Genomic DNA, 22157 nt, shown 5'->3' on the forward strand with positions numbered 1-22157 from the left:
GGAAGGAGCTGAGTTAGAATGCTCCGAGCGTATTATATGTACCGTAAATAAAGTATTTTAGCCAAAATGCTGCGCTACTGAGTCTGTTACGCTGACTGCCAATACTCTGCTGATCCTGAAGTGTGCTGATGCCTGCAAGGCATCAGTTGCTGTGATGTTTGTGCTGGAGAAAGACCGTTGTGTTTGGAGTCTCCCGACTGACCAAGAGGGAGAGAACATGCCAGCTGGGCATGTGTCTCTGCCGGATTCCTACTCATGTGTAGGACCTCCTTACATTGAGATGGGAGTGATGTTCCCTTGCCCTGGATATAAGGGTGTTGTACTCCAGTTGACTATGGAGGTAATAGGAGTCCTGTTCTCTGATGTTGTCCTCCATTATTGCACTTCAGTTCTGCTTTATACTGGCAGCATCTTCCATTGTGAGGATTATGCTGGTGGAAGGAACTGATGGAATACAATTTTTTTTAATGCCACCACCAGATTAACTATACAAGACATATCATTTTGCTTCACTGACATGAGGGGATTTAGTAGCAGTTTCATCACACTCAGCAGGTGTTGAGATGAGGCAATGATCACACTCTTGGTCATTTTTAATACAGTTCACAAATCGATAGCAGAGGATCCTTTATCTCTCGCAAGTAAATGAAATGGAGGTGTAAATAATACAAGTGGCATGTTCAGTCATTAAATCAGACTGTGCTTTTGGAAGGGGCGCATGTAAATTGCAGTGACCTCTGATAACATGTCAGGCACTTGGCTTACTGTTATAGATGCTGAGATCAAGCCATTGAGAGCAAACTTTGTTTTAATCTGTGTAATCTCACTTTGCATTCTGTGGTCATTCCTATCAGAGGTGTTTGGAGACAAAGCCTGCTGCAATATTAGACCCTGTTCACACAAAGAGCTGCTGTGGAAAGCAGGTAGAATCTTAAGTTTGATGTACATGCAGCAGCCCATGGCTGCATCCGTTAGTCCATTATATTGTAAAATATTGCAGCATAAAGCTGCACAAGAAGTTCACATAAAAATACAAATCTCATTCCTAAATACTTACATTAGCTTGACTTTCAGCATGGATCCTGTTCCTTCAGAGTCCATGGGAACAGGTCTAAAACTAGGGGTCACCAGTTGGACCTTTGGGCGACAATTTAACTTGGTGAATCCTCTGAAGTCCATATACTGCTCATGTGTGCATATATGTATTCGGCTTGATGTTGCATATACAGGCAATGCTATTTTTCTAGAAAAAGAGGTGCTGGATCCTTGTGAAATTCACAAAAATAATATAATAGAAGCCCAACTTCTGTCTCCCAATAAAATCAGCAGGGGGGAAAGGCAAAGATTGCATCAAAAAAGACCCGACTCAGATGAATCAACTTGTTGAATTGGTTAGAAGTGGCAAAAAACTTTTTGGAACTAAAAAGTTACTGAGAGAGTGATTAGAGAGTGTCCTCAAAACTAGGAAGTGCTGTCATGCAATGGCTTTGGTGGCATTCAGATGCCATGTTTGCCAGTCCTAAACATTTCTTCATCCCTCTCTGTGTGCTTGTTCCCTCTTAAAGGTAAAGGAACCCCTGACCATTAGGTCCAGTCATGACAGACTCTGGGGTTGCAGTGCTCATCTCGCTTTACTGGCCGAAGGAGCCGGCATACAACTTCCAGGTCATGTGGCCAGCATGACTAAGCCGCTTCTGGCGAACCAGCAGTGCACGGAAACGCCGTTTACCTTCCCGCCGGAGCGGTACCTATTTATCTACTTTCACTTTGACATGCTTTCGAACTGCTAGGTTGGCAGGAGCAGGGACCGAACAATGGGAGCTCACCCCGTCGCGGGGATTCAAACCACCAACCTTCTGATCAGCAAGTCTTAGGCTCTGTGGTTTCACCCACAGCGCCACCCGCATCCCTGTTCTCTCTTACTTCCCTCCTTTTAACCCATCTTTATAAAACATTTCTTGGTTTGTCAGATCATGATCCTGGTTTGGGAATACTTCTTGAATGGTATGTGACAGAGTAGTTTGGCAAATCTAGTTTTCACACAATGCTGTCAATGACTCAGGGATGATGGGAATTGGAGTGCAGCAATATCTGGAGGGCCCCAGATTCTCTACGCTTGCTGGAGTGCAGGATTTTGCTCCTACAAAACCTACATTTACTTTTGCAGATGCACCTGCTCAATTCTTTTATCTGTTCAAAAACCACCCGTAAAGTTTTTTTATTTCTTGTAATAAATATCCAAGAGATTGCAAACCTGTTTCCTGTTTAGTATCCTCCCTTGTCTAAATGACTTCACTGCACAGAGTTGGGTTTCCAACCCTTAGGCTAGACACTGGATCAGGTGCTGTTGTGCAACATGTGCTTGTTCCATTTTCAAGTATAACTGCAAGGACGTAGGTTGGCACTAGGAGGCAGCTGTTGCTGGTGTAATTCAGCAAGGTCAAATATTGAGCAGCTATAACACTGTCATGTGTCCAGTTTGACACTTCCTGCTCTGGTGTCTTGGAAGAAAAGATTTAACACAAATTTTGCCTGCAATATATTTTGACTTCCCAGCCGTACTGTTTGAATTCTTGTGTGCGCTATTCCATTAAAAGACCTGAAAACCCAGTTTCCCTACAACGCTCTGTTCTACCCAGTCCATAAGCACAGGGGTTTTGTCCCTAACAAAATCCACATTAAACAAAACATTAGTCTTTCAGAGCACAGTCTAACAGAATATTAAAGCGCTGCTTGATTAGGCACCCAAAGAAACAGCAGTTTTACCAGCTATATAAACATTTAATTATGGCAAAGCTGTTCAGTTCTAAGCATAAACAAAAAAAAATCCTTCCAGTAGCACCTTAAAGACCAACTAAGTCAGTTCTTGGTATGAGCTTTCGTGTGCATGCACACTTCTTCAGATACACTGAAACAGAAGTTTCCAGACCCTTCTATATAGTGAGAAGGTGGGGAGGGGTATTACTCAGAAGGGTGGTGGGAATGGGTGATTGGCAGATAGCTGTGATGAGCCTGTTGACGACTCTTAACGACTGCAATAGGTCTTACAGGAAGAAGCGAGGGGTGAAAAGGTGAAAAATGGCTTTGTCATGTATAATGAGATAAGAATCCAAGGTCTTTGTTCAGACCAGGTTTCTCAATGGTTTTAAGTTTGGTGATAAGTTGTAATTCAGCAGCTTCTCACTATATAGAAGGGTCTGGAAACTTCTGTTTCAGTGTATCTGAAGAAGTGTGCATGCACACGAAAGCTCATACCAAGAACTGACTTAGTTGGTCTTTAAGGTGCTACTGGAAGGAATTTTTTTTGTTTTGACTATGGCAGACCAACACGGCTACCTATCTGTAACCAGTTCTAAGCATGTTTTTGAATATTCTCAGAATTCTAGTTAACATACTCTTGTTAGTATATTTGTTATACTCTTGTTAGTATATAGTATAGTGTATTTAAAGAATCATGCATCAGTGGCTCACGACAAGCAGTTGTTTGTATGAATTTGTTTCCATGTCGGTGGGAAAGGAAAGAGAAGCAAAAGGTGTAAGATTTGTTTGTTGTGGACTATTAATGAACATTAGAGTACCGCAACCAAAGTGAGATGGAAATCTGAGTTTGGCTGCAGCCAGCATCAATTGATATTCTTTAATGATGATAAAAGAGATTATTTCCACTTCTTTTCAGCCGTCTCATCTTCCACACGCTCCTCTATATGTGGGCATTGTATAGAATGCTGATTCAGGTCACTGCACCAGGGAAATTAATGTAGTGAATTTTCTTAGTAATGGTCATGACCCTACCAGTGGTAACTAGTATTACATTTCATACCATAAAAATGGGCACTGACTAAAGATTGATTAAAACAGACCTTTAGTCTAACTTTCATTATGTATTGATGTGCAATACCCATTTTTGCAGACTTCACCCATAGGTATTTGGATTAGATGACTGTGAAAAATATATATCGCAAATGGCCTTTCAAAAGAGCAGTCGTACTCAGTTACAGTTCTGTAACTGAAAATATTAATGTCTGACTGCAATCTGCCACCCACTTATTACCGTATTGTTGACCTTTGTCTGAGGAAGCTAATTTGGGGAGCTTGGGCAGATAAGCAGAAACTTTTCAGAGTGCAAAGAAGCTCGCTCAAGTCCTGCAGAATCCGAAGTGGTTACCAGCCTGTTTTGGCAAATGTGTCGCATAGAGTGGACATGTGCCCTACTTTACAGAGGACAGTTTTCTGTTTGAAAGCATCATCCATTGTGAGAGCTGTCTGGTTGAAGATAAGGAACCATTAGAAGGGAGAGCAAATGTCCTGTAGCTGCCCATCAACACTTAGAACTTGGACTAAGTGCAACATAGCAGTCACCTGGTCACAGTCTTATCCTTTACAATGCAATAACTGTATTTCTGTTTAAATTATAGTAATTATTTCTAAATCTGCACCTATACCTAAAAATTAGCAGTGTCGCACCTATATGTTTTATGACAACTAGTGTTGTGTTTTGGAGTGATGCATTTTAGCGATACTTCAGTGACCATCCTGGATGCGGGTGGCACTGTGGTCTAAACCACTGAGCCTCTTGGGCTTGCCAATCAGAAGGTCTGCGGTTTGAATCCCTGTGACTGGGCGAGCTCCTGTTCCTCGGTCCCAGCTCCTCCCAACCTAGCAGTTCGAAAGCACGCCAAAAAGTGCAAGTAGAGAAACGGGTACCGCTCCGGCAGGAAGGTAAACGGCGTTCCGTGCGCTGTTCTGGTTTCGGTGTTCTGTTGCGCCAGAAGTGGCTTAGTCATGCTGGCCACATGACCCGGAAAAACTGTCTGCGGACAAATGCCAGCTCCCTCGGCCTGTAAAGCGAGATGAGCTCCGCAACACTAGAGTCGTTTGTGACTGGACTTAACTGTCAGGGGTCCTTTACCTTTACCTTTTTTAACTGACCATCCTAGCATTGTAAAGTCCAAAGTGGGGGGAAGTGTCAGTCTAATGTGCATGTATGTACACCTGCTCATAAGTTTGCATTTGACTAAGTGAGCTTGGCAGCATGGCAGTAAACCAAGGAAGCAGCAGGCAGAAGAGTAGACCTCAGCTTGATGTGAGTGGTAGATTGGCAAACGTTGGCACAGAAAAGGGGAGCGAATGAAAACATTTCCTCTGACTTTTCCCTGTCCCTTGATAAAGAGTGGTGGATAAAGGGATAGAGAAGAGATGGAGGAAACATTTTCATTTGGTCCCCTTTCCTGTGCCAGCATTTGGTGTTTATAAAGACACTCCCAGGGGGATGTGTGGGGACAACTCAAAGCAAATTTCAATATTTGTAGCATTGGTTATATTGCTCCAATGGCAGTCATTCGAACTTACAAAAACAAAACCTTACACATGAGATACTGATGGGAAAAGTAGAGATTTTTGAAAGCCTCTCCGGCTGTTGGTTTCAATGGAGGAACAGTGCTGAAGCAGAGAGATTGGGTGGGATCCCATTGAACAATTATCTGCACAGGACCTTCTTCTTCCCAACCCGCTCCCCCCCCCCCCCGTGAAGTACCCTTTCCCCTTTTTCGATTCTGTACAAAAAGGTGGGTCAGAAGGACCCTCACTGCCATCATATCCTTTCTCCTTCCTCCAGATGTTCCTCACTGAAACTTGTCATTTTAGAGGCTATTTGCTGGATTGTGCTTGTGTTTCATTGTTATTGTTGTATATACACACACACACACACAGCTATAATATAGCTATAATGGAGAAAACTACACAAGGCTTAGAACCTTCAGGCACTCTTTATATTAAACTGGCATTATTTTATTACATATACAGTGGAACAATCGTTTTCACAACAACCCTCCGTACAAGCCTGGAAAATATGGAACTATAATTGATAAAATTCTTTACTTTCACTTTGTTATTTTAGCCCATGTGCAACTGCACATATTCATTGTGCCTATTTTGTAGTTTGTTTCTCTGTTTTAACTTTCACCTGCTGTTGTAATTGTTCTCTCTGTTTTATAAACTTTATAAAGTGGGGAAAAAACACAAACCTTTAGACCCACGTAGAGACTACACATGTGTAATGTGTAGTCTGGCTCCTAGACAGCTATTAGAAATGTTATCTAGAGTGTTGGTGCGATATGGCTTAGATGCCACTGCCTCATAAATATTTTACTTGTGTCTACATACCCAGAGAGGTGTATCCAGCATCAGTAGTTGGCTTAGACAAGTCCCATTATCCCAGAATGGCCACCTTCTGATCCTGATCTGCCATTGCTGATGTGGAGGAGCTGCCATCACTGCCACCTGCCTTCAGCAAAAGCTATAGGGCTTTATCTTGGGGGCTTTATCCTGGTGGTCACCGTCTGCTTGTCACTGCATTGGCCCTCCTCCTCTGCCATGTCTGTTGCAAATAGTGTTCCTTGCCACTGCTGCTTGCCTTTGTGATTGGTGTTGGCTAGGAGTAGCAGCTGCCTAGGACCCATGTACCTATGGGACCACCTCTCCTGGTATGCCCTGCAGAGAGCCTTAAGGTCCACAAATAACAACGCTTTGGAGGTCCCGAGTCTCAAGGAGGTTAGATTGGTTTCAACTAGGGCCAGGGGCTTTTCAGCACTGGCCCTGACGTGGTGGAACGTTCTGTCACAAGAATCTAGGGCCCTGCGGGATTTGACATATTTCTGCAGGGCCTGCAAGACAGAGCTACTCCATCTGGCCTTTGGTTTGGACTCGGTCAGACCCTTATGTTTCCCTCCCCTTATGGTCTTGATTTATCAGCTATTTTAAAATGAGGCTGCATTTTAACCTGTATTTTAAATTGGGTCCCCCCCTCTCTTTTTCCTCTATTATGTTTTTACTATGATTTTATTAGTGTTAGCTGCCCTGAGCCTGGCTTTGGCCGGGGAGGGCGGGGTATAAATAAATAATAATAATAATAATTTATTATTATTATTTTATTAAATTTATTATTATTATGCCTCTGTATGGCAGCAGCTGCTGCTTCTGGCCACCCTCTTATACTCTGTCCCACCTGGTCAAGTATATGGTGGTGGCCCACAGCTTCACATGTCACTGCCTACCCTATTCATTTATGTGTCATATGTGGAATAGGGACTGCTGCCACTTGTGGAGACAGCATCTTCTGTGGAAGGTGGATGGAGTTAGTGGGTGGAAACTGGAGGGAACAATGTTGTTGGAATGTCTCTGTAGCAATTTCATGTGTGGAATTTCAGGGCTGTGTGCGAACTTTCAGGGTTTTGTTTTAGCATCAGGTAGAAATGTGGAGCTAGGAGAAGTCTGGATCTAATAGAAGTTGCTTTTAAGCTGAGTATGGGAGAACCCGAAAATAATCTTGCACTTACTCTGATGAACATGCTCTCTCTTATCATTGTAAGAAGTAAGGAATAGGATTGCTATTAATAACAGTTTTAGCAAATGATTTGTAAATGACTATTTGTAGTCATTTTTAGCAAATGAGTAGTATTCGCAGCAAATGTTATTACTACTGCTTGCAACTAATGTTTACCATTTTTTGTTCGCTATGGATTGCTGCTTGGCACCAAGTCCTAAAATATGATGGGACTGCATTGTGCTGCACTCTTCCCACATGGATGTAGTATTGATCTTCAGGTCCCTGCTGTGCTACCAAAGCCTGAGTATTCAGGAGGACTCTAAAAATGCTTGGCCTCATTTTTGACAGCTGGGGTCAATATCTTAGGGCAGGTTGTTCTGACATATTTTTTTTTCTGGATATGTGTGTTCATTTGATAAATTCCCTCAAGCAATTTGGAGGGGGCAGGTTTAATACAAAAATGAATAAACATCAATGGCAATCACCCACTGCTACTTACTGCTTTCACTGCACTGCTTTTATACTGACAAATACTGATTTGCCCCAAGCTCTTTTCAGAGTAAGAGCAGTGCTCTGAGTTACAAGCAGAACTCTCTTTCAATATCTGCGTTCTGTAACTCTGCAGTGAAACAGAGGAACTGTAAATATTTGCAAAGCTATGCACATTCTAAAATTCCATCTTTTAAAAGAGGCATGGATGTATGTTGTTTATAGGTACAGATCCTCTTGATGTCTAGGAATATATAAACTTAAGGGTTAATGCTGCCCAGCTTTCTCTCTGAAGGTAGATAATGAGCAAAAGCAGAGAATATGCTTTTGAGCAGGCCTGGAGGGGAAAAGCAGAAAGCAGTTGCTCTTTGTTAATCAGTGTTGAGACAAACCCTCCTTTCTAACATACATGGTTTTAGGTACAGTGCACACTATCCCTTAGCAAGGATGGTGGCACGTTAGTGTATATCAGTTAATAAAAGACTGTGTGATTTGTCTCTTGAAAATTATAGGGTTTTGTACTCCCACACCTGTGCTTGCTTATTTTCCCTAAATATTAAGTAATTAGTCTGTGTTTGGATTTATCAGTATCTAAATACCACACCAAAGGTTCCATTTTGCTGCAAATTACAGAAGCTACAGAAAGGTGGTTAAGGGCCTGAAATAAATTCAAGTGTAACTTACTCTTAGCCAGATGTAGTGTTGGTGTTCGTAAATTAGAAGGAATAATTTTGTTACCAACAAAAAATAGTGTATTACTGACAATTGCATGCACTTGCACTTGCAAAGTTATCAAAATTGTCTGAGTATTGGTGTGTCAATGTACCAGGATTTTTCTTGTGATCATGTTTCTATGCCACATAAGCTTTGCCTTTCATTATACACTGTTTACATTTTAAAAATTCATCATAAAGTACTTGCTATCTCTAAATTCTCAGAAATAGTTGGCAAATCATGCAGAACGTCACAGCATTAAAACTAGGCTGTCCAGAAAAATTCATATGGTTTCAGACTGACACCTGCAACCTACCTGCCATAGGATCTTAGTATAAGCATTTCATTTCGTTTCTTTATTAGTAGGCATGTTTCAAGCAAATGAAATTCTGAGAAGGAAAGGAAATGGAAATACTGTAACTTTTCGCCCACTCTTGAGTAAGAGTGTGTAAGCTGTGTAACTGAAGAGCTTGTGTACTTTTTTCTAACTGTAGTAGTTTCTAGCACTATACTTAATTAATCTGAGTCTAGTTCTCATGGGACTGTCTTTAACAGGTCTAGAAGTCAAATTGCAGTGAGAAGTCCTGTTTGCTCTTTGCAGACCTTTTTAGAAATTCCAAGACAGGAAGGCTGTTTATTTTTCCCACATCTGTTTTGTGCTCATTCTTTGAGACACTGTTTGCTGGATGCTCTTTTCTTTTAACCACTTAAATTAGTTGCAGTGTTGCAAAATGTCAAAATAAGCATTAGTGGGTACCTTTTGTAAAGAATCAAGTTTTTATTGAATTGTTCTTGACAGAATTTAAAGTTGCCTTAGCTTTTCCATTTACTCAATTCTGTTGCAGACCATCACTGAATCAATAACTTTTACATTCCTTATGGGAACTATTTATACACACAAGGTTGGTCTTAACAGAAAATTCAGTTCTGAAATGGAAAATGTAGTACATTAACATTTATGAAGTGGTTAGTATTGGTTAGCTTAACATAGCTCAGGGTTTAAAGTTGACTTGTTTTGGAACTGACAAGATTTTGTTGCAAACCAGAATTCCTGGTTTGCACCCAAGAAGAAGCTGAGATACAAAAGTAGATGTATTATTTATTTATTGCATTTATTTTCCATCCCTCTCCCCAAGGAGCTCAATGTGGCATAAGTGGTTATCCCATTCTCACTTAATTCCCCACAACAATCCTGTGAGGTAGGTTAGGCTGAGAGGGAGTGACTGGCCCAAGGACACCCAGTGAGCTTCGTGAGGATTTGTCTCCCAGGTCAGTCTCTGCCCCATATAGTGGTACCTCGGGTTAAGAACTTAATTCGTTCTGGAGGCCCATTCTTAACCTGAAACTGCTCTTAACCTGAAGCACCACTTTAGCTAATGGGGCCTCCAGCTGCTGCCGCGCCGCCAGAGCATGATTTCTGTTCTCATTCTGAAGCAAAGTTCTTAACCCGAGGTACTTTTTCTGGGTTAGCGGAGCGTGTAACCTGAAGCGTATGTAACCCGAGGTACCACTGTACTGACTCTGAATGGCAGCCAAAATTGTCATCATGGCTGCAGGAAAAGGGGAGTACCTAAGCTCTGTTCAAATTTGTCCCAGCTTTTGCACAACATTCTAAACCGTGGTTTAGTGTGACATGTCAACCTGGCTAGTTTCTGTAAATCTTTTTTAAGCAAGTGCTTACCGTATTTTTCACTCTATAAGACGCACCAGACCATAAGACGCACCTAGTTTCTGGAGGAGGAAAACAAGGAAAAAAATATTCTGAATCCCAGAAGCCAGAACAGCAAGAGGTATCTGGCTTCTAGGATAGCCTTTTGCTGTTCTGGCTTATGGGATAGCCGCATGCAGCCTCTCCCTGGCAGTGGGATGCCAGGACAGTAAGTGGGACAGCCACATGGCTCTTTAAAGGGAGCGCTGAGCAGAGCCTCCCGCCTGTGTTCGCTCCATAAGGCGCACACACATTTCCCCTTACTTCTTAGGAGGGGAAAAGTGCGCCTTATAGAGCGAAAAATACGGTAATTTCAGCAGTATTCTTGTATAATGTTTCAAGGAATAATTTATTCAACATGCTGCGTTTAAAAATCGCCTTCCATTGCGTGCTGAGGTCCCCAAGACACCCCAAACCCAATAACTCAAACTTCACACATTATTTTTGTTTAAGGTTTTTGGCATAATTTTGGCCACAACTTTATTATCAATACAAATTGTGAGTGGTTGCTTAGGCATTGGTTAGACTATCTGTCCTCCCCGCCTTGGGGACAGCCCTGACTCCGTAGTCAGTGCGGAAGAGCAAGATCAGGGTCAACTGGAGCTGCGAAACAGACCCTCAGCTAATCCCCGCATGCTCCTTGGAACTTACACGGCCCGCACCCTGCACCAAGGGTTTGGACGAAGGGGATGGTAAGTTCCAGAATTCCTTTAACGGAATACCCGTGCAGCATTGGAGGGGCAGGCCCAGCCTATCCATACCCCTCCACCAACCAATTTTAACCAATGCCTAACCGCCAACCTTACAAGTTGTGACGATTTGCTACGCAGTAGGCAAAACCCAATTGGCACACACTAATCAGCCAAGAGGTAAATTCCTACTGGGCCCCCGCACCAAGGCGAACGACCCCATGACAGGCATAGCAAGGTCAAGCGAAGCCCAACAAGGGAGGGCGGGCGGGAGATCCGATGTCCACAGCAAAAGAGAAAGAGAAAGCTGTGGACCTTGCTTAAATAGCCACTGACCCCACCCCTAAGTTTGCAACATCAACTTTCCCCAGATAACCAGATCCTCCCATCTAAACAAGCCCTGGCTTTAACTTGCCTAGCAATCATGGGGTGCCTTGTATAGCCCCATCCGCAACCCGTGCTCTCCTTTTAGTGAGAACACGCTTTGTCTTATATAGCAATTTATAGAACAAATCCTGTCTCCAGTAATAATTGGTACAGTGGTCACATCTTAGTTCCTCTGCACTATGTGGAAAAGTCTTACCGGTAGTTTCTACATGATCCAGTTGGATCCACTGCTTTAAAGTGGCTTAAGCTATTAATTTGCTGTCACTTACACATGATACCTATAGATAGCTTTGGCTATGCATTTACCACATTTATCATAGCAGTCATCGGGAAGGATTCCAACTGACCAGACATTTGGTGAGGGAGGTGCTTGTTTACCCTTTTCCTTCTACTTACCTATGATTGACAGTACAATTGGTTGAAATATGAGCTGCTCCCAGCTTATTTGGAACTCTCCATACTTTGAGGTAGTGCTAGCAACTAACATATCCTCAAGGGCTTGGGGGTAGAAGCGTGGTGGTGGTAGGAACAGGAATATCATCTGTACCTGTACCATGCCTACCAAATAACTGCCACAGAGCTAATACTTCTGGTGGGGGCCATTTATGTTGGATAATCACTGTTTCTGCTTTTCTCAGAGCTTTGATGGGTTGCTCGATCTTGTTCCTACTGGCTCGTGAGGGGTTGTCATAGGTATAGCCACGGTTTTCATCATTCATCCACGTGCTCCTCTCGCCCTCTTTCAGTTCCATCTTTCAAACCCTGAAAGACTGTATAGAGCTTCCAAAACTGCATTTGATGCCATTTGTGCACATGGATGGACAAACTAAAACTTAATCCATATAGAATGGCAGTATTACTGTTGGTTGGAGGTTCCAGTAATCTGAAATTAGGTGCATAGCCTTTTGTTTTTGTAGAGTTATATCCTCCCCTCCAAGAGATTGGGAGTGCTCCTAGACCTGACCTTTTCAGTTCGAAGTAATTGACACATCTTCAAAAGTCTGAAATGTATTCATTCATTTAAAAATCCATCCTGCCTTATTATAAGAATTTTCAAAGTGACTCACAGTATAAAATATAAAACAAATGCAAAGATACAGCATTTAAATATTTATTAAAGCACACTAATGTTCAGTTTAAACTATACTTAAATTATCAATTATATTTAGATATAGATATCTAAAATTTGAAGCCCAAATCAAGCTGGAATGCATGGATTTAAACTTGCTTCAAAACATGTTTTCCACTTTTGGCTTACTGCAAATTATGGTTTGTAAATTCAACTATAGTGGTACCTCTAGTTATGAACTTAATTCATTCTGGAAGTAGGTTCGTCACCTAAAACTGTTATAAACTAGAGGTGTGCTTTCGCTAATGGGGCCTCTTGCTGCCGCTGCGCTGCCAGCACACGATTTCCGTTCTCATCCTGGGGCAAAGTTCTCAACTCGAGGTAACTCTTCCAGGTTAGTGGAGTTTGTAACCTGAAGTGTTTGTAACCTGAGGTGTTTGTAACTCGAGATACCACTGTATTGTACTAGTTCATAATTATGTCTTCAAGACCATAGGTTGATATGGTGCTTGAACTGAGCCCATATCTAAAATGAGGTCCAATAAAACAGCTATTCTGGAATTGACTTGCTACCACTAAACAGATATTAAAAATAGCAAAGAGTACAATCTTATGCATCTTCTGAATACCCTTTGAGCCACTTATTCAAAACTGATCGCGTGTCTGTCTCTTCTGACAGAGGAAGATTTGAGTGGTCCCATCTAGGCTCACCCTTCGGCAATAAATATACATCCATTGAGGCTTACATTTGGCACATTTATTAGCTAATGAGAGCTGAAAGGCTGTATAGAGCTTCCAAAACTGCATTTGGTGCCATTTGTGCACGTGGATGGACAAACTGAAACTTAATCCATATTAGCTAATGCAGCCTGCTTCTGCCTTCCCCCTGCCATTCTGTTGAGGTGGTGGCTAGTACACAATCTCTGTGGGGAGGTGCAATATGTTCCTTCAAGTTCTTGATACTATGCACTCCCTCATTATACTCATTCCCCGACGATCATAACGACGGGGATTTTGCTAGCGTTTTATAACGCCACCTGAAAGGTTTGATTTGTTATAGCTCATGTCAGTTTAATTGGCAGTGCTCCTTGAAGGATGAATCAGTGTAACATGCCTGATGGTTCTCTTTTTTACAATGACTTTCCACAAGGGGAAAATGATTGCTTAAGCTTGGCAGTAGGGTGGTCTCTCTGCTCACTCCTCATGCTGTCCTCATGGAGTAAAAAAGTTGGAATTTAAAACACTCATGCATACTTTATCCTAATACATATAGATAAAATGTTAAACTCATCACGGTATTTTGGCTTATGTTTTCTGCATAGCCCCTGGCACTCACGTTGGCCTGCTTCTCCTGCATGGGCCACTTAGTCTCAGGTTGTCGAGTTATGACACATCATGATAGAGTTGCTATTTATTTTGATTTGTAACTCTCTCTTTTTCTTTTCTACTTCAGGCGTCTAAACAGAAATAATCTTCAACTCCTCTCAGAGTTGCTGTTTCTTGGGACTCCAAAACTCTACAGGCTGTAAGTAGAAGCTGTATTCTGTATTCATTGTGGAAAGCTTTGATATGCTTTGAGTGCTTTTAAGTTGTAAATGAAATAAGCCATTGAATAAGTGTTTTCTCTGCTCCTGGACTCAGTGCACCTTTAATTCTTGTTTTTGCTTTTTCATAATTTGTGTGCTGTCCTCTGAATTGTTTCTGTTCCATATTTTTTAACTCCTATAGTTGACTGATTTAACTTTTCAAACCAGATTAGTATAAATCCTTTTCTTTTTAGTTTGCTACTGGTTTCTGATGACAACGTCGATTACATTCTGGGTGGAAACTGTCTTGGAATATCTCCCCTCCCCCTCTTTGTTTATAACAATATTGAAATGAAATGGCTTAAAGAACCCAAAACTAAAGTAACGATTTGAAGAGTGTTGGCATTATTGTGGTCTGTAATTTTGATTCCTGACTTGTGGGATTTTATTGTTCTCTAGTTGTCTTCTTCTTTGGTGATCACTCATAGCTGAGTAAGATTGTCCATCTGTGATGGTGGAGGCCAATTCTGGATCCACACATCCTTCCATAGGGGGGTCATTGGTTTCCGGGCAGGAGTTGATCACGGTGTGGATTTGCCAAGCATGCCTTCCTCTTAGCACATTTCTCCCTTGCGTCCTGAGTTCGAGTGTCTTCAAAGCCCATGACACCGTTGGTAAAGGCTGTTCTCCAACTGGAGCGCTCGTAGGCCAGTGTTTCCCAGTTGTCAGTGTCTATACTACATTTTTTTAGATTTGCCTTGAGACAGTCTTTAAACCTTTTTTATTCACCACCAGCATAATGCTTTCCATTTTTAAGTTCAGAATAGAGTAGTTGCTTTGGAAGCCGATAATCATGACGAGTCCAATGAAGTTGATGTTGAATCATTGCTTCAACAATGGTGGTCTTTGCTTCTTCCAGTTTGCTTTCTTCTTCTTCTACAGCAGTATGGCACACGCTGGAAGAATTTTAAAATCAGAGTAGTGAGCTGTTAAAGACCAAGTGTGTTGTGTTTTGTCATATTCTCTCCCTTAATTACAAAGACTGGGATCCAAATAGATACACAATTAGTGCTTTGGGCTTGGAATCTCATGAGATCCAAGTATTGCAGAGTGGTAAATCGTTTTTGAAAACGAAGGACTTCTCAAAAGCAGCTTGTGATGATGGCATGGGCTCTTCTGTTCAAAGAAAATGAGCAAAACAAAGCGAGACAGAAAGAATCACACTGGGATATGCTTGCCCAAAGAATACTGGCTAGTCTCTTTAAAGCCTTGGCAGAATAAATTATTAACATTGTAAACCTTAGGGGCAAACCTGTAAAAAGGTTTACAAACAGTCAACCTATGTATTAGATACATTTTGATGTTTGGACAGATATTATCTCAATATCAATGTGGAGTAGATACTGTGTTAAAAAGTACCTACATGTTCTAACAGTATTTTAAAGGGAAACCTGATAAATTTAAAAAATCAAATTGATGCTTCAGTATGAGCACAAAATACCGAAAAAAGGGCTGAAATCATTACTGATAACATGTATTTTTAAAAATTATTTTGCTCAGGCCTTGGAGTTTTCTCAAAAATTTATTGTGATCTATAGGTACAAGCAGGGAATGCAGGTGGTGCTGTGGTCTAAACCACTAAGCCTAGGGCTTGCTGATCAGAAGGTCGGCGGTTTGAATCCCCTCAATGGGGTGAGCTCCCGTTGCTCAGTCCCTGTTCCTGCCAACCTAGCGGTTTGAAAGCACGTCAAAGTGCAAGTAGATAAATAGGTACCACTCCGGTGGGAAGGTAAACAGCGTTTCTGTGTGCTGCTCTGGTTTGCCAGAAGCGGCTTAGTCATGCTGGCCACATGACCCGGAAAAACTGCCTGCGGACAAACGTCGGCTGCCTCGGCAAGTAAAGTGAGATGAGCGCTGCAACCCCAGAGTCATTCGCGACTAGGCTTAACTGTCAGGGGTCCTTAACCTTTCCTTCAACTGCTAATACACATAAAAAAAAAAGGTAAAGCCCATCGGCTGCTTTCAAGGAGTAGAGCTGAAGTGGGCTATGTAAATCTCCATAAAATAATGTTTGCTTTGAGAGCCTGGTATGCGCTACATCACAACATCTTGCTTTCCACTTCCTTTTGCAAAGATTGTTTCAGGTTTTTGTGTTAAGGATCTAAAGCTTAAAAGTTTATCGCTTCTGTTTCTTTCTGGTTGGTTCTTGTACTTCCGACAACTTTGTTATCAGGTTGTTGAATGTGGCATTTGAATAGTGTACACTGATCCATGGTAATTGAAGTCAATGGAATTTGTTTGGTGTAAGCATTCATTTAGTCTCTTTTGTGGGAGGCTTACCTAAAACCTGTGGTTCCACCCACATTGAATTCAAGTGGTATGATTATTTTCACTGGCAATGCTAGTGTAACATACATGCTTCTGATTATACTCTGAAATAGGCACAGAGGTATTGTAAGGTAACAATTTGTGCCACTTATGTATAGAACTTTCAGCTTCTGTAAAATAATCTTTAAGTAAATCTCTACTGGAACAGTAGAGAGGGATGCTATAACTACTAATTATATTTCACAATTCAGAGAACCTTTGGGTAGTATCAAATAATCATAAATAGCGGGGCGGGGGGGAAATAGCTTGATTGGGGTGCAAGTGTGTGAGAAAGTAATGCATAATTACAGTCTCATAAATGTGGGGTGCCACAACAGTGTACTGCAACAGATAGTATAACATTCCTGATGTTTTGAGATTATTGTTGATCAAACAATGTGTGTTTGTGTGACAGTGTGTTTGTGTCTAGTTATAATGTGTATTAGAACAGCTTGGTAAATATAATGGGGTGCTTTACCTATAGCTCGAATCACATGTTTCTTCAGGTTAAATGCTGTCACTAGAATGCCTTTTTAATATTTTAGCTCATGTGCAGATTGCCACAGTGGTGCCAGCGTTAGTTAGTTAGTACTTAGCTCCTGTTGTATTACGTTTACAGTGGTACCTTCAGGTTACATATGCTTCAGGTTACAGACTCCACTAACCCAGAAATAGTGCTTCAGGTTAAGAACTTTGCTTCAGGTTGAGAACAGAAATCGTGCTCCGACGGCACAGAGGCAGCGGGAGGCCCCATTAGCTAAAGTGGTGCTTCAGGTTAAGAACAGTTTCAGGTTCAGTACAGACCTCCAGAACGAATTAAGTACTTAACCTGAGGTACCACTGTACTTCTTAAACTTTTAAAACATGTCAATGCACTTCTAATGATCACCTGACACCCAAAGTTAAGTGAATCATGTGATAGGTAAGGAAGCATATATGCTTGTTGCATAAAATGCAACACAAAGAGGGTGCACTCCATGTATGAAATATTAGACACGGTTGGATGCCGCCAGCGGCCAGCTTTCCTTTCCTTTGCTGTCTGCTCCAATTTCTCTTTGGCTGAGTTGAGAGCGAGCGGCGTGTTCAGGTCAAGATGTTTGTTCAGAAATAGAAGTACAGTTGCAGCTGTGTTTGGAGCAGGAGACTAGTTTAAATAGCATTACCATTTATCCAGTCCATTAACAGAACTCTGTAAAATAATATCAACTCTACAATAAGCTACAGGGCAGCATCGTAAAATTACAAGCACTTGATGACAGATGGGACGTGTAAGTAACGAAAAGTGATAGGCTGAATATTCAAGAGACAATACCTGATATATATTTTTCTGCCCAAATACTTTGTCTCATTGGTTGTAGAAAGTTTCTTTGTGTTTTTCACCTAGCTTAAGTATAAAAAATCATGTTCCCCGTAAAGTCTGCAGCAGGTCAGCTACTGGTGGCAGTATTTTTAAAAAATACTGTTGAGATGTCAGATTGTTATGTGTTTCTTAAGGGAACTGTAGTTAGTAAACCAGCCATTTTAGGACCAGTTAGGCAATGATTTTGATGTTTGTCTGTATCTCTGGTTCAACAAGTATTTTTCTTTCTTGGAATGACCTACATTGTCTCTAGTGACCCACATCCTAATACACAGAGCATTAACTATAGCACCTTTTATGCAGAAAACCATTACAGCCTAGTGAGTGCTTATCTGAGACAAATAGATTTTGACTGATTAATTTGATGAGTTAGGCTATAGTTCATTGATTGCCATTAGCTGCAGGGTACTGATTTAGGACCCAAAGCTCAGTGGTTTTCCAAGATACTTATATAGGTACTGTATTTCTAAACATGCTTAGTACTTTGATGTAATCCTCCTGGTTGGTAAATTGTAGCTAATCAAGAAAACCTACAGTGGAAGAACTTGCAATTTATACGTGGATTAAAGCATACAAGAATGTACTTAAATATTATCAGGGTTTCCTGAAGCTGAAATTTACTTAATACTTTTCTTTTTTTAAATGATGGAAGGAAAAGGTTTTCTACATAATCTGACTTGTTGCCCTGGACTATTCATTTAGTGCATTGGTTCTTGCAGCCCCTAACAAAAGCACAAAGCTTCATGAGGAACCCTTGAAAAAATTCCTCCTGAATTAATTTCTGCCAGCTATGATTAAAGTGTGTGGTACTAGATGTGTCAGACACCATAGTTCTTTGCTTCATTTTACTCTTGGCCTCTTTGGCCCCTGCCACAATGAATCCAAGAATGGTTACGCAGGAATTGCAGGTTACAGTTGCTACGGTTACCGTTGTCCAGTCGTATCGACATCATTACTCATCTAGTGAGTTACCATGATAGCTACCGCTGACTCCCATTCCTGGGAACTCTAAAGCCGTTTGAGGCAAAAGAGATGAAAGTTCTTCTGGCGGCTCTTATGTTTTGTAGATGAGACATTTTTCTGTTTGCACGGTCAGCATTAATATCCGTTTCATAGTAGTACCTTGAAGGGAGGTGAGAATAAAAATTGTACTGCATTAAAATAGCACGGATCACATGTTATTGCTACAAAATGCATAGTATAGAGGAAAAAATTGACACATTCCTGTTGGTGTCTTTTTTCTTCTTCTTAACCCACGTATGGGCAGAAAGGGAATATCAGAGATTTGGCTTTATAAAATAGTTATATCCAACACTGTTTCAGACTAAATGAGCATGCTGTTTAAACCACTCCTAAGTTTAAATCTGAGTAAACTTATTAAGCACTTTCAGAGTTCAGGCAGGTGGCTTGGACAGTTAAAACATAGACAAGGGATGCCCAGTTGTGGGTTTTCGTGTTCCTTTCTCCTTTCAAAAATGATTGGAGGATCGACAAAGGACATTAATTGGCGGATGAGGGCATCTGTATATAATAAGACTGGGACGCAGGTGGCGCTGTGGGTTAAAGCCTCAGCACCTAGGACTTGCCGATCGAAAGGTCAGCGGTTCGAATCCCTGCAGCGGGGTGCGCTCCCGCTGCTCGGTCCCAGCGCCTGCCAACCTAGCAGTTCGAAAGCACCTCCGGGTGCAAGTAGATAAATAGGGACCGCTTACCAGCGGGAAGGTAAACGGCGTTTCCGTGTGCGGCTCTGGCTCGCCAGATGCAGCTTTGTCACGCTGGCCACGTGACCCGGAAGTGTCTCCGGACAGCGCTGGCCCCTGGCCTATTAAGTGAGATGGGCGCACAACCCCAGAGTCTGTCAAGACTGGCCCGCATGGGCAGGGGTACCTTTACCTTTACCTTTTATATAATAAGACTGCTGCCTGTAAATTGTGATAAACTTTATCACTATATGGGTGATAAATGGGTTAAAAGACGGATGAGTATTAGAAAAAAATAATGTAAATTGGAATAAGGCAGTGCTTTTTTCTGGGGGGGGGGACACAGGGGGACGCATACCCCTAAACATTAAGTTTGGCTTCATCGAGGGACAGTATTTCAATATGAGTCGGAAAATGAGAGTACCCCTAAACATTTTTTTAAAAAAAAGAAGAAAAAGCACTGGAATAAGGCAACAGATTTTAATTAGAAGAGCCTTGACATCATTGTAACTTTATGTTCTGCTTGTTAGATGGTGTGTGGAAATTGATAAATACTTGAAGCAGTGTCTACTTAATTTTGATTTTGCTTGCTTTTAGAAGCCTGTATTGTTGTGTTTTGAAACGTCATTGTAATAAAAACTGATATTTAATTGAGCAACAGTATGATTGGTTGGACCATATTTGCCAAGAAAATGGACAGCATTGCGGAATGTGATTGTTTGGTGATCGCTGCCGTTGGAAAAAGTGTTAACTCTTTTTGTAATGCACTTAAAAACTACTTGTTGCCTTCATTGCCTGCTTGTAGGCTTCCAATAAACATCTGGTTGGTAACTGTTGGTAATAGGATGCTGAACTAGGTAGGCCTTGGCTGTCACTCAGCAGAGCTGAAGTGTGCTGTTCAGTTTTTGCTGATATTAGTACATTATTAGTAATATTAGTATGAATCTCTAAACGTCCTTAAATTGGCATTCTATATAAACTTTAGCCTGGGAAGATTTTTATTTTCTCACTTTTAAAATTAACACTGCAGTTTTGCTTATTGTGAATTAAAGGTGGGTGAATTTTTTATTTTATTTTGGTAAAATGGAAACCATAATGTGTGATCATTTTCTATAGGCTGCAGCGCAGGTACTAACATTTTCATAATGCCAGCAATAAGGTACAAGTCTTCTTCTCTATAGTGAAATGGTAGAAAAGTCTCAAAGACGAGTCCTTTTATCCCATCATAAGCACTTATTTTCTGGCAAAAGAAGACTTTTGGGGCCTTTAGTCTACACATGTAATGATTTGATTTCAACATAATAGTATGTAATGGTGTCAACTGTGCAGATGATTTATTAAGGTGTTAGGTTCTGATTTTTATCTTGCTCAAAGCATTCCCCCCCCCCAATAGTTTTAAACATTAGCCATGCACCTATATAATAATACATTTTTGCACAAATGAGCACGCAAGTTCTATGAAGTGCAAGTGTGCTTCACATGGTATCTAAAACAACATGGACTCTGCTGAGTTTTCAAAAGGACCTTTATTGGGATCATTATTTTGAAATTTTGATTGAATTGCCCTCCTAAACTTGATAGTCCTAGCTGCTACAGTAGAATTTTACATGTTAGTACAAATTAAATCATTGGAATTGGATAACCTTTGTAGTGTGTATGGTTATTCATAGCAACAAATAAAGTTTTAAGCCAACTGTTTTGGATGCAGTATTTGCCTCAAGTGAGCTTTGTCACACGTTATTGTACATTTTGTCCTCATTTAGCTCATATTTCTATTCATTTATGCTTCCCCATTCAAGAACAAAAACAGTCGAAGTCTAGTATTTTCTTAAATCATGCGATGCTGTTTTTTTACTTAAAGGAATTGTGCTCTATTGCTTGAAACTGTAAGTTTGCCTTAAGAATGTTTAATACTAATTTCTAATTTTGAGGTTGCAGATTTTATTCAATTTGTTCTTCCACCCAGTTATACAGGATTATTTAAAACCTACCCATGATTGCAACATATCTGTAGACCTGAGTAAACCTGAGGAAAGTGTGTGTGTAACAGAGAGAGAGAGAGAGATGGGTTTTCCAAAGCAAAATACTGTACCACATACTGCAAACTTTGCTGTGAAGTTTGCAGTATGTGGTATTTTGCTTTGGAAAATGGTCTGCTGCCCATTCTGTCCAGATATAATGAAATAGATGTCACTCTAATCCAATCCAATTCACCAAGTCCTTTTTGTAGGGTTAACTTTGAAAGTTTTGATAAATTTGATATCCCAGTGAAGGAAGTAATTAAAAATGCCAAAAGGTCAGGAAATGCCATTATCATATGGCACAGAAAGGGGGCAAGAAATGTTATAAACTGAGCACCATGACTCTTAGCTCATGCTATGTGTGCATCTATTTGTACCCATGTAATATTCATTAACTAATTCAGAAAGCGGGAAGAAGGAATGAAAACAGGATAATGACGGAAGGACATACAAGTGCAAGCCATGATCGTAGTGAGAGATTAAAGTTCGCAGTAACTGAATAGCTGAGAGACGCTCAAAGGAAAGTTGATTGCTTCCCCTCCAACTGTTCCAACTGATTGAAAAAACCTCTAATTTAAAGTTCTGTTTGTTCTCTGTCTTAAACTATCAGAATTTCCTTTTAGAACTGGGGGAATACTCTGAAAGAATCCAAGGATAAGAAGTCATTGCTGGCCAACAATTGTTCTTAATCCTCACAAAATGCTGAAGAAATTAAATTTATTCTTTATGGCTCGAAGTGTTACCTAGGTCACTGGGCGATGGGAAAATTGAACTGGAAGTTGAGTGGTGCAATCTTTGTTTTG

At 40.9% G+C, this 22157-nt stretch overlaps 1 protein-coding gene across 7 annotated transcripts in view; it reads left to right on the plus strand.

The window, feature by feature from the left end:
* The window catches only part of SLIT2 (slit guidance ligand 2), a 232194-nt gene that overhangs the window by 12715 nt on the left and 197322 nt on the right, over positions 1-22157 (plus strand). For all 7 annotated transcript variants that reach the window (XM_083754823.1, XM_083754826.1, XM_083754822.1 and 4 more), the window contains exon 4: positions 13834-13905. In XM_083754823.1, coding sequence (XP_083610949.1) covers positions 13834-13905 — 72 coding nt within the window. The remainder of the gene's footprint in view (positions 1-13833; positions 13906-22157) is intronic.

Source organism: Podarcis gaigeae (genome assembly GCF_964106915.1).
Source record: "Podarcis gaigeae genome assembly, chromosome: 9".
In the NCBI taxonomy this organism is placed as follows: Eukaryota; Metazoa; Chordata; class Lepidosauria; order Squamata; family Lacertidae; genus Podarcis; species Podarcis gaigeae.